General features: G+C 35.7%; 1 protein-coding gene across 3 annotated transcripts in view; it reads right to left on the minus strand.

The window, feature by feature from the left end:
- Positions 1 to 6099: 6099 nt before the first annotated feature.
- The window catches only part of LOC149801568 (poly(A) RNA polymerase GLD2-like), a 41757-nt gene continuing 33300 nt past the window's right edge, over positions 6100 to 14556 (minus strand). For all 3 annotated transcript variants that reach the window (XM_089955794.1, XM_089955792.1, XM_089955793.1), the window contains exons 13-14: positions 11369 to 11472; positions 6100 to 9864 (exon numbers count right to left, since the gene is read on the minus strand). In XM_089955794.1, the coding sequence (XP_089811920.1) occupies positions 9725 to 9864; positions 11369 to 11472 (244 nt within the window). In that variant the 3' untranslated portion in view covers positions 6100 to 9724. The remainder of the gene's footprint in view (positions 9865 to 11368; positions 11473 to 14556) is intronic.

Genomic DNA, 14556 nt, shown 5'->3' on the forward strand with positions numbered 1-14556 from the left:
TAGCAAGCAAGAAGATTTTCAAGATTGCTCCTATTTTTGGGGCCAGATCAACATCATTTCTATTTAGAACCAACGAGACACTCTAAATAGTCTTCTGGTGAAAATTTTTTCTTGATATGTCTTTCAATTTGGGAATAGCAACCAAGAAGATTTTCAAGATTACTCCTATTTTTGAGGCCAGATCAACATCATTTCTATTTAGGACCAACTAAATATCATAATTAGTCTTCTGGTACAAAATCTCATGTCAATATGACCTTTACTTTAGGTGCAGCAGCAGTACCAAGACTTTCAAGAAAGCTGTAGTTATATTGGTCATTAGTTGAGCACCATTTTCATTTAGGAACAACTTGGAATGGCAAGAAGTCTTTGAATGAAAACACCATGTTAATATAACCATCCATTCATAAGAGGTAGCAATACTAAGATTTCAAGATGGCCACTGTGGTCACTAGGATTTGAAAACAAAGAATTAAAAGAAAATCTAGAAATACAAAAACTGACGTGAATTTTAAAGAGAAATGCTGAAATCATAGTGAACAAGAGGAGGTGGTGGACATTCTGAGTTAAGCAACATCCCATAAATTCCACTATTGCCGCCTTAAAGTTATACTCCGTCTGCTCTATAGTGGGATCTGAGCAAGAACCATCATAAAGTTTGATCCCCACATTCAGTGTGTGGGTTGTCTTGGTCAGGCTCAAGATCTGTATATCTGCATAATACATGCCTGGAGGCATAGATGAAATGTGGCCATTGTCTCTAAGATTATCTCAGTACCACCCATGAGGGTAGTACACGAGTAAGTGGCTTGCCATATCCACAGGATGTAGTCATTGAATTGTTAAGGACAGATTGTTGAAATAAAAAAATAAAAAGTACAGGAGTCATATAGACGGCTGTACTGCTGGAGCAATGGTAATGTTAGGCTGACAGACGGATCTATCAAAAATATCCCTGGTAATGTTAATATACCATGGCTCAACTTGACGAGACATACGACAACATGTAACAGTCACTGTACAATATGGATCAAGAGCCAAACAGCTGGACAATACAGTCGCCAGCCAATACAGCATCAAAACTGAGGTGCAGCTACGGTATAAAAACAGGTGTGGATAGACTATGGATCAAAAGCTGGATGGTACAGTTGGCAGCCATGATGGCATCAAAACTGAGGTATGACTAGATGGCATGGCTCATTCAAGTCATTTATAAACCCCATCTGCCCAGACTTAATGGCTTGAAGGCTATGCACAGACATGTGGGGGAACTTACACCACTGGGACCGACTATAATTGAGTGGAACCCCCCCCCCGAAGTGTCAAAATTCTCGAACCAAAACATAGGAAGATGGAAGAGGAAAACTATGCTAGAACTAATCCACTCTATTGTTACTTGTTGTACCAAATAACTCACCTGTAACTCCAATGATGGTGTAAATCAATGGTTCCAAAAGTGGGTGATACTACCCCTTGTGGCATGTTAAAAGGTGGTATGAAAATTCTGAAAGCAAACAAATAACTGGAATAAAATAACAGACCATGTGGCTACACAGGGTCACTAAAATTTTTGAATAATCGGACATTATCACATGAAGTCTCAAGGTGAAATACAAGTTACAGTGACCTATTTTTGTGATGAGAATGCATTACTCATCAAGATGCATCCTCTCATCAAATTTCATGATTTCTGGAATGCATACAGTGTGAACGAAATCAGCTAAATACAAAACCTTAACCAAGAATGCACAACTAATGTACATATACAAAATTATATCCCTGTGCACCTCCCAAGTCGGTAGGTCCAATAAAATCAAAATCCAATCGGTTCCCTATGACCTAGTAAAATAGGTGAGATGCAGTGAGGCTCTTCTATTTCATAGCAGTGAGCTCATGAATGATAACAAACTCTGAATTACATTTACAAACTTTATTCTGCATTAAATATGTAACGATAGATAAATTTTAAATGATGTAACGAAGTTACTATATACAGTATAACACAATTTGACAGGTTGGTGAATGGTAAATACTTCAAATATTTTTGACTTGTATTTACACATACAAACAGATGTATTACTTGAATCAAAATCAATTCAACTTCCATAATGCAAATACGAAATTAGAGAATTCAAATGTTTGAGGGAATATGAGAAGAAGAGAAAGTTTAAAGTAGCAGTGTTTAGAAAAATAAAGGATGTGGGACTGACTCAATCTTAACCATAACAATTGCTGTACAACTGAAACTTTAGATAAAAATATGTTTGGTTGGTTGGCTAGTTGCTGCTTTCTAATGGCATTTTCAACACTTTCTTTGGCTATATAAAGCATACTAAATAGGAGCAAGGTGTCGGTCCCAAGCACACAAGCTACCAACATGGGCTCGACAGAGGGTGTATCCAATCTTGAATTATGATATTAAATCTATATGCAAAGGAATAAATAAATGAAAGCAAACTATGGTTGAAATTGTAACCTTCATGATTCTTCCTGAGGTGAATTACATTGACCAACTGCTAAAAATTGTCATGATGTTTAGTGATTATTAAAAAAACTCCACAGAAAGACCTTGGTAATAATATATAATCTTAATTTCTTGTCCAACAGCATATCTTACCCTTGGCTAGGTACATCTATCTTACCAATTTATGAACCTCAATTACCAACTGACATACTGTACTTGACACTTTTATATGTGCACCAGAACTTTATACAGTTAATATGATGCACAAGAAAAAGAATCTTCCCCATGTGGGTAAACAGGAATACAAATTATGAAAAATCCTTGCAAATGACTTGGAAGGTCTCATTCAGCCCTCACATGTAGGAAGATTCTATTCACATGTACCATATTTCCTCCAATAAATGTCTGAACAATTTTCAGAATGTAGATGTAGGTTCAGAGTGGTTGGGGCTGAAAAAGCAGTTTTGGATGTTGGTGCAGGTTGGTTGGGTTTGTGGGGTTTACATGTAGGTTCAAGGTTGTTGTTTGTGGGTTATTGGGTTTGGATTTGTGGGGTTTACATGTATAATCAGGGTGGTTGATTGTGGGGTGGTATGTTTATATGGAGGTTCAGGTTTCTTGTGGGCTGGTGAATTTGGATGTAGGTTTCAAAATATACCATATATCAATAGCACAGATGATAAAAGCATAACAATTTGGCTGTAAAAGTTATATATATTTCTTGCAAAAATATACTCTAACACACATATGGTAGCTAACTCTCTTGCCATTTTAAACAGTGGTGGAAGTTCCTTTGTTCTTGCCAAAGTTCTGTATGTAACTAACAATATCATTAGTACTGCAGCTAATTGTCATTGGTTCAAAGGTACACAAGTACCTAGTGAATACCAGGCAGTTATACTGTCATACATATACCACGTGTATTTAATACATATTCATTTTGAAAATTCCACTGGATGTATTGCCATACATTTTCTTGTGGGATGGATTAGCTTCATTTACTTAACTATTTTCAAATGTCAGAGACAACTGGTTACTTAGGGACAAGTGATTATTAGTGGTTAAGAAGAAAAACTTTTTATTGTCAGTTATGTATCTCCATGAATACCTGATCCAAGGTATGTTGTGTATTAACCTCCACTACCTCCTGAATCCACTCCTGGAATGATGAAAAAATTTAAAACTTTGTCTTTCCCATCCAGACAGGATATAGTTGCTAAAAGTAGTATCTATGGGATGTAACTCATCCAAGATTCTATTATGATTACCTCTTCTTGTCACCTCAGTGGCCATCCATATACAGGTTGTACCTAAGTTTACGTTTGAGCAATGCATAAACAAGGATGCTGTCATTTGTAGTGTGGGTGAACAAGGGCTTAACTGTAATTTGAATACAGTACCAAATCACAATAACTCTACCATGCTTATCCTTTACAGGATATTACGACTTGATCACCCATGTAAAAGAGAACTAAAGAAATGGTTAGAAATTTGCTCGTTTAAGTATAACATGACCTTCCCTGCATTCCACTCCTATCCCATGATGAAGATGAATCTGTAGTAAGATATAAACAAAATTTCCACAACTCTTACGAAAACTGCTTGCATAAAATGACACTAAGCCTCTAAATTATAAAATACTGCAAGATAAGGTGCATTCACAAAACTCTTTCATATTCTGCATGCAGCATTAAGAAGGGCAATAACTCTTACAAAATTAGTTAAGCAAAAAGATCTGTCTAGGCATTGTTAGCTGATGGTACATTCAGAAGCCAAACAAAAAGGTCATAATAACTTGAATAACAAAAATTGATTGGTTGACATATACATCTTCAAATGATGATCATAACATGTACCAAGTTTTATGGCAATCCAATGAAAAGTGCAGTAATCCTAACCAAAACTGCAGGAGCCCAGTGATTTGTTGATGTGCACATGTTTAAAAGATACCATTTCCCAAGTTTCAGTGTGATCTACTGAAATCTGCTGGACTTTTAAAAAGATTCTCAATCAGTGCATTCTGATAAAAAAATACAAAAATTGTGGAAACAAAGTAATTATTCGATTTGGATATCATCAGGTCATGACCTTAATATTTAAAAAGTTTCATGGCAATCCATTGAAAACTGGGGGACTTGTTGCAGAAACAAGATTGTGTCATACACTGCATTGAGCTACAATATAAAAAGGGGGCAATAACTCTAACAAGAGTGCTCAAAATTTCTTGATGCAGTCAGTGATCAATAAACTACTTCTTATGCAAGTGTAAGCCATCCACAAGCTTAGTCTAAGTTTGTAATACAGAACTAATGTTATTATGCAGAAACCGTTTTCTTATTTCAGTTACAGTGACCTTGGCCTTTGCCCTTTTAACCGCAAAATGGACAGGTTTCTTCTTTAATTCAAGTAGAAGCCATCCGCAAAGGTTGGTCCAAGTATGTGATGTGAAACTAATGTTACCGTTCAGAAACCATTTTTCTTCATTCAGTCAAAATTCAACAGGGTTCTTCCTTTCCTCATGGGCAAGTCATCCACAAAGTTTTAGCAGTTGGTGGTGAAGTTATTGTAGAGATATCTTTTTCATCTCACTGGCAGTGATCTTGACCTTTGAACTTTTGAAATAAAAATTGATGGGGTTCTTCCTTTCCCTGTGTGTGAGCCTTCCACAACATTTAGAAACAGTTGATGGCCAGAACTATAATTAATCGGAGGACACCAAGTTATGACAAGAGAGATAATTGGATGGAGAGATAGACAGACTTACATCATCACAAGATAAGATGCTACAACTTATGGCAGGTTTATAAAAATTGTATAAAAAAAGTGATTTGTTGATATCTGCATCTTCAGGTGATCATAATATTAATACATAGTTTCAGATCAGTCAATGAAAAACTGGAGGACTAGCTGTACTAACAAGATTTTGCCTTACACTGCATTAGGCTACAAGACAAAAAGGGCAGTAACTCAAACAAAATAACACAGTAATTTGTTGATATGCACATGTACAGCTGATGACTATAATATTTACAAAGTTTCATGGCAATCCATCAAAAACTGCAAGACAGTTGTGCTAACAAGAGTGTGTCTCACAAATACATCTCTTTCTTGGGATTAGATGGGATGCCCATATCAGGAAAATTGAAAGGGATACAGACTTGGTGAACAAAAACCATCCCCATACAAAACAACTTGGATCACCTCATTTTGGGTTTTAAAAAAGTTGATCCAAAACCAATGAAAGCGAAAGAGCCTCCATCTATAGACCATTCTTAATAAGGTCCTCATTAGTATTTATGTATTACAGAACGAGTCTAAGCTAGGCAGTTCGGCAAACAAACCAGAGAACTGTTTGGCATCATCAGTCACTGCAATGGTACCACCACTCACACAAACATGAAAGTCAGACTGTCATGGTACCACCACTCACACAAACATGAAAGTCAGACTGTCATGATACCACCACTCACACAAACATTAAAGTCAGACTGTCATGGTACCACCACTCTCACTAACATGAAAGTCAGACTGTCATGGTACCACCATTCACACTAACATGAAAGTCAGACTGTCATGGTACCACCACTCACACAAACATGAAAGTCAGACAGTCAAGGTACCACAAACAAATCAAATTTCTGTAACTTGTGCTTTTATTTAAGTCTGTATTTTACAGGTAATTTCCTGTAGGTTTGTCAAGCTACCACCACTTGGACTAACATGAAAATCAAGCTGTCAAGGTACCACCACTGCACTAACATGAAAATCAGACTGTCAAGGTACCACCACTCTCACTAACATGAAAAAACAGGTGGTCCAGGTACTACTGCACTAACATGAAAATCAGACTGTCAAAATACCATCCATTATGCTAACATAAAAATCAGACTATCAAGGTACCACCACTTGCACTAATATAATCAGACTGTGAAGGTATCACCACTGACATTTAACATGAAAAAGACAATAAATAAACAATGGACATGGTGCTGAAGTAGCTTCTACAATGACTACTAAAACTGGTTTTCATCATATATTTATACACTTTACATGCTTATTTCTTCTCTTTCTCAAATCATTTATAATATATGTTCTTATCTGTGAATGTATTGTACATGCAGTAACTCTTTAGGACACTGGTAGTTTTAATTCCATGAATTTCTGACTTCATACTGATGAACAAATGCTAAATATTTTACCTTCAGTAACTGTGACATTGATGATGATGCTCATAAATGTTATTATTAATATTATTTTCAGTTATCTTGATATGGTATAGACAATAAACAACCATTATAAAAAGGTCAATGTTCATCTATATGAATTCATAAACATTAGCGTTTCTAGTGTGGGTGGTTGTGTGTGCTATAATCTTCAACATGATAAGAATAAACACAAGCTATGAGTTAGAATTAGAAAACCAGACTGGTTCTTCTTGGACTTACTGATCATTGTTAAATGAAAGACTTTTAACAGTAATCCTTCAGTGCATCTCATAGAATTTTTTCCCTGCTGCTTGTCATGTTTGATTAAATTGCATCACTATATTTGTATGTGGAAAAATTCATCTAATGTTGTAGCTTGACCCCTTAGGCATAATTTAGCAAAATAAATTATGTTTAAATTAAACATGAAAAAAACACAAATAAAGTTTAATCTTGAAATTTTGAAAGGAAATGGCTGCTTGATCAGCCAACTAAAATGCTATACCTTATACTAATGAGTGGTACCTCCTCAACACATACAGCAACACTATATTGATTTCACAGCGCCTTGTTCTTCAAAAATGGAATAAATTGGAAGTTAAAGTCTTTATGAATCACATAATTTCCATTACTAAATGGAAAACTATAATATTCATCAGTTTTGCTTTTGGAAGAGTTCAGCTGTAGCCACTGATGATGCATTGTTACTGCATGTGCCTAGCTTAGCCTGGCTATTGACCTAATGACCTAGGGTCATATAAATACATGAATACATTCTAAGAAGGGTCTATAGGCAGACTGTCAGCAGGTGGTCAGGGTATCCCTCATTCCTGTGGACTGGGAATCTTAGGGTAAAAGAAATTACGCATCCTCTCTCTTTTATTATTTTGTTTCTGAAACCAATTATGTTTTCACTGATGTAGAGAAATGAGCTGATAAGGCATTTCTTGCATGGTCTTTTTCGGTACTTTCTCTGTGCAAGAGCCCAACGGCTATGGAGAACTGAAATGTAATGACCATGGTGCCACAAAAAAGTGTGGCTAAAGTGACAGCAAGTAGAGTCCCATGTATGATCATTACCTGATTATTCAGCAAGGTGAAAGATCACTAATGAGCTAGAGCAAGCAAATATGAATCTGCTATTAACTTATACACCAGATTTGAAGTCGTTTGGAAAACATGAAAATCAATTTTATATAACGGCTGAATGGACATGTTCACTCCACAATATTCTTCTCCAAACTCAGGTCCACTACACAACAGTCATCCAGACCGCAGCAGCTGGTTCTTTAAGAAATGTCTTGAGAGTTTCAGAACTGGGGACTTATTAAGAGTATAGACAATTATTGGAAGAAATCAGGTATCATAATAATCTTCATAATTAAATCAAAAGTGCTGTAATATACATCAGTTCTGCAAGACACGTACAGTATATTTTCAATGTATAATTGTTGGTACCAATATGGAAATTAACATTTTAATATACCATAAAATAATTTTTTATTAGTGATATACCAACTTTCATGTTTTCAGTGTCCCAGTTTGACACAAATTAAAGTTACAACAAAACAATAACCATTTTACTCTTCAATACCCAACCACTCCTTTCCAGTCCTCTGTATAACTACAATAATTACAACAGTAGGATAAAACTTGCTTGCTTCTAAATGTATGGAATAGCCCTTGTCTTATGGACTGATATTTTGATTTAAATGATGAATCCACAACAATTACCTATGAAATGTGTTTTTCAACCAAATCAAATCTTTTGATACAGGTAAATATAAAAACATTCACATCATGCATCAATTTTTACCAAAAATCTGAAAGACTTGTGTCTCTTCTACATTTTCAAAACTAAGTCAGCAACAAATTAGAACCATCACCAACATTTACATGTACAAACAGATAAATACAAACTTACATGCACAAAAACAACCAAACACAATATGATAAATTTAAATGACATGACTTTTGTCAGCTAATGATGCTTATGATTTGAATTATTGCCAATGCTAGCTCAATAATGATTAGAAACTGAGGCTACCAGCAGTGTGCATCTCCACGTAACAAATACAAAACTCAAATTGAGAATATAACGTCAATGTAACCCAGTCACCTAGTTAAGCCATAATATGAATTTTAAACCATCCATAAAACTTAAAAATTCTTTCATTGACACAGCACCTATGTGACATTGTGTTGAAACAATCTAACTGACTATGGGCCATTGACATGGTATCCATTAAATAGATGACATAAATAATGTTCACATTTGCACCTCTGCTTTCATCAAGTATCTTGGTGACATCTGTCTCATGCTGTCTTATGACATTGTAAATTGCAATCAATTTTGATTAAAATATTATAGCATTTCTCCTTTGATAAGCCCCTGTAATAATTGTAAATAAGAGACTTCCTATTTTGTTGATAAGCAAATTATTTGTAAAAAAAAGCAACTCCCTTTTTTATTGATAAGCAAAGGTGACCCCTATAATATTTTTAAATACGGGGTTCCATTCTTGTTGATAATGCAGCCACTGTAATACATTTTTATATAAGAGACCCCTTTTTTTCAGCCAAGAAGTCAATGAGGCCGCTGTGTTATATTTTTAAATAAGGGACTCCCTTCTTTGTTGAGCCTATATTTTATTTAGCTAGAAAGTAATAACTTTAACACTGAGTTTAATCTAAAACGCTTTCACAGTGACCTTAATCCAGACTGTGGAAGGTCATACAGACATATAGACATTCACTTTGTCAACAAAGTGACTGCTATGTTCAGCCTGAGCCAAGGCTGGCTCAACAAAATGTAGGGGATGGATTTATTATCAAATATAACTTTATTAAGTATTTGCTGAGTTTTGTGAAGTGGATTTTCACACATTGTCTTGTCTTTGGCTAAACACAGCCTTTTCTGCACATACTGGGATAAGACCCAGAGTAATACCCTGCAAGAACACTATTCATGTCCAATGCAAACTATCGCAATAATCTCGTATAGGAAGTGCAGCAAAAAATGTGCATCAATTTCATCAAGGTATGTAGTGATTCCTCAGAATGGCTCCGAAAGTATTTTGTTTACATCTCTTGTCCTGGCCAGCACATTGTGACTCCTTCTGATGACCCTTGTCACTCTGGAGAATGTTTTCTCGTCGTAGCATGACCGAGCTGTGTTGGACAGGTCAAACGGCTCTGTTAAAGAGAACAGAATTCAACAAATTTAAATCATGTTAGTGGTGGTAAAATGAATTTCTTTAATCTAATTTTTTTCACATATGTAAAAAGACCAATGAACCTGGGAAAGTGCCCAAGAAAGCCAAATGGAAGTAAGGCAATACATTTAGAAGCCTTACTGATCACATAAATTTGGAGGCTAGTCACTTTATTAAAGAACCTTGACTGGTGTGAAATTTACATTTTCTTCACAACTTAAGACAATGTAGGCAAAGTAATATTAAATCACAATACCATTCTTTACTCAAACAGTACTGTCAACTCTGAGAGGGATTAAACATTATTATCAAGTAATGATAACTAAAATGGCAAATATTTATATTCATACAAAAACAACTACTATAAAAAATTTGTTATGCAAAACTGAACAACCAAGATACAAGAATCACAAAAGTATGCATGGAATGATCATTCAATAGACAAATGGCAACAAATGTATCTTTCCTGTTATGAGATGTTTTGTGGACACTTCAACATTTGCACACTAACATTACATTCATTTTTTCATACTGAGGGCTTACTTTACTATTAAAGACCTGCAAAAAGAGATGCAATTGTTTGCACGTTAGAATCAGATGAAAACTGTACAATAGGAAACTGTACCAAAAGTTACTGACATTACAGAGTATATTTATTTATTTTGACATTACAGAGTATAATATTTATTACCTTGGGATATGTATATTTCCTAGATTAGTGTAATAAAATACACACAATGAATATTTTGTGCTGATAAATTGTATGGACTCTGAAAAAAGAGAAAATATCTATTATGTAAAAGGTCAAAATACTATGTATATCAGGAAAGATAATGCCATTGATAACACACAGTAAAGAGTTCTGTGAATGGCACATTCTACAACTGCTCCATTTTTTAAAGTTCTCTATGCAGATACCCAACTTTGTTGTTCGGAAATTGATTTTCTTCTCTCAGTCACAGTAATGTGGCCTTTGACCTTTAGGCCTATAAATCAATCGGCTTCTTTCTTACTCCAAGTGTAAGCCACCCACAAAGTTAGTCCAGACCTCTGATGTAGAACTAATGTAACTGTGTGGAAACCATTTTCCTCCTTTCAGTCACAGTGACCTTTGTCTATGACCCAAAATCAACAGATTCTCTTTTACCCCAAGGGTAAGCCATCCAAACAGTGTTGTAATGACTGATGATGGAAAATTCAAGTTATCACATAGAAACCATTTTTCATCTAGCAGTCACAATGACCTTGAACTTTGACCTTTTGATCCCAAAATCTATAGGCTTCTTCCTGACCACAAGTACAAGCCATAAGCAAGTCTGGTAACTGCAGATCAGGTACTGGCCTCAAAATTTATAGGATTCTTCCTTACCCCAAGTGCAAGCCATCCAAAGAGTTTGGCAAACAGCTTATTTTGCATATTTGAAACTGGTAACAGATGGATGGACAAATAATAGTGATGCATATAAAAACTGCAAAATGTTTACCTTCTATACAGAGACATTTCCATTGGCCAGGATTACTGTTCCTGAGTATATAAGATATGGGCATAATTTTGCCAAGTCTCACACTGATAGCTTGAGTTTGGTAACTGAAAAAGACAAAAACCATTAAACTTAAAGACTTCCAGGGTTTGATGAATCTTGTACCTGGGATGCCAGAAATTGAGGTCTGGACTACCATATCTCAACTGCAGGTATCCCTGTGAATTCCTGTATGTTATAAGGAATTTCCCTCCATTTTTTCCCCAAAAAATATAACTTGAAGAACATCTCACAAAAACAATGACTATTTATGAATGAAAAAGGCAAGAGTTAGGGAAAGATTTAAATCTAATTATATAGATTTTATATTTATGTCTTCGTATCTTAGTCAGGGTTCATACAATTCTGAATGATAAATTCAAAGACTTTTCCCACACTTTCAAAGACCACAAACATAGATTACCAAGACCTATTTTTGCTAACATTTTGTATACAAGCTATGTTATATGAGAAAACAACGAATGCAAAATACTACAATATTGCTTAATGACGAAATGAAACTAAAGAGAAAAAAACCAGGAAAACTCATCTACATCCAAATCTAACAACTTTGGATAATTTTATCTGTGATTATGGAAAGAAATTAAAACATTTGTGTTTATTTCAATTTTCAAAGACTTTTAAAGACCTCAGGGTCATCTGCTCGATTTTCCCAAACTTTCAAGGCCTTGAAAATGCTACCTCATTTTTCCCAAACTATCAAAGACCTTCAAAGATTGTATGAACCCTGTAAGTTCTTTTCTTAGTAGCCCTGCAAGCCACTCTCTGATCCTTGACACCCCATTTCAAATGTACCAAAGCTTTTAATACAACACTCAAGATGGACACCATTTTCAATTAGGACCAACCAGACATCATTATGAGTCTTTTGGTGAAACGACATGTGAATATGACCATCAATATAAAAGTGATAAAAAGATTTTTATGATGGCTGATATGGTGGTAATGATGGATGTCACCTTTTGAACCAATTATAAAGTCAGATGGTGGAAACACATTGTCAATATGACCATCCACCTAGCAGTATCTATAACAAGATTTCCAAAATGGCCACCATGGGGCCATATTGGTGGTCAGATCAGCAAAATTGTACTTTAGAACAAACAAGATATTACAAAGAGTATTCTTGTGGAAATTCCATGTCAATACAAGTTCAATTAAGTAGCAGCAATAAAAAAAAATAAGTTGTCTGCCATGGTGGCCATATTTGATTTCAGATCAGCACCCTTTTTATTATGGAGTAATTAGTCACCATCAAGAGGTCTTTTGGTGAAAACCCTATGCTGAAATGATACAATATTCAATACGGCTGCCATGGCAGCCATAAACAGTCATCAGTGTGGTACCATTCTGAGTTAGGAACAACCAAACAATATATATATATAGTCTTTTTCTGGAGAAAACACCATGTTGATATGAATTTCCATTATGAAAACGTCTTCATTTAGGACCAACTAAACCGTAGGATTAATGTCAATCCCACATTTAGTGTAGAACAGGGGTCTCAAACTCAAACCACCCTGAGGGCCGCATGAGGGGATTTTCAATGGCCCAAGGGCCGCACCACCTTTGTTATCTCTCATGACACCTTGTGATGCCAATCATTTTGTGGGCCACAGGATACGGCTTGGCGGGCTGCGTGTTTGAGATCCCTACTCTACAGTCTTATAGCGAAACTTGCTCTTACTGAATCTTCGTTGCACTGACTAACATTGGTAAAAAAACTTCTTTGTTTGCATAATGCTGATTTAAGTTGCATAACTTTATCCGGGTCCCCGAGTGGCCGAGTGGTCTAAAGCACTCTCCGTTACAGATCACTGCCTTCTCACCTCTGTCTGCGTGGGTTCGAGTCTCGGATTCGGCTAATGTGGGTATGTGAGAAAGCTTGCCAGTAGCTTCTCGTGGGTCGGTGGTTCTTTCCAGGGTTTTCCCGGGTTCTTCCTCCACCATTAATACTGGCCACCATGTATAGCCTATCGTGTGCTGAAAAATGGCGTTAAACCCTAAAACAACAACAACAACAACAATAACTTTATCCTAATTTTGCCTGCGTAAGCGTCATATTTCTCACGGTGCACTGTTTCGTAGTGCCGACGCACTTTATACTCCTTCGAAACAGCTATCATTTGTTGACAAATGAGACATTGAATTTTATCTCTGACCTCAGTGACAAAATATAAATCATCCCATTTGACTTGAAAAACTCTCTTTTCGTCCACAAGTTTTCTTTTTTTTGAAACAGAAGACATTTATACGGGCTTTTATGTTTATAAAAATGCAGCAAAATCAACTTTATAATTCAACATCAACTCGATCACTTTACTAAAAAACTGGAACCAGAAGTCCACATTAAGGGCGACAATTAATAGAAAGACTACGAATAAATAAGTAAGTCAGAGTTTCTTACGGTTAAAATGGTGCTAACGTTAAAGTTCAAAAGGCAGCAGGAGAAAAAGAAATAAATGAATAGTCAATTTTTTGAAAATCCCAAAATGCGTCGTGGGCCACACAATATGCCCTTGCGGGCCACATGCGGCCCACGGGCCTGCATGCGGCCCGTGGGCTGCGTGTTTGAAACCCCTGCAATAAATGAATGTTGGACAACAAGTGACTGGCAACAGACTATCCCATCAGCTCTTTTGGTCTATGACCAGTAGACCTAAAAATGCTTCAAATGAAAAACAAAGCTCTCTTTAACTTAAGCTATGGACACAACAAACTTATAATATTCTCAATGATCTAAAATATATAAATATGAAAATGGTGCTTACGGGCAAGAATTCACAAATGTTACATAGTTTTAAACACAATGAATGACTATATAGCATGTTAGATACAAAGTAATAGTTTGATATACAAGCAATAACTTGACAGAATTCATATACCAGGTCAAGTACTGAGATGAACTGAAATGTTATTGATCTTTACACAGGCAATTAAATTGACCCTGACATCTAAACTGAAAGATGAAGCTAGATAAACAAAGTGTGAATTCTACATATATGATAGAATAGAGAGAGAGAAATAAATATACATATAAATTTAGTTAAAATATGCTTCCCTGTGTGAGGAAACTCCCTCATATAGTGAAAAGGCACAAGAGGAAATTGGTTCTGCAAAGTCTCGAAAGC

The sequence above is a fragment of the Sinohyriopsis cumingii genome, chromosome 4, assembly GCF_028554795.1.
Source record: "Sinohyriopsis cumingii isolate HCF-2022 chromosome 4, ASM2855479v2, whole genome shotgun sequence".
Lineage (NCBI taxonomy): Eukaryota > Metazoa > Mollusca > Bivalvia > Unionida > Unionidae > Sinohyriopsis > Sinohyriopsis cumingii.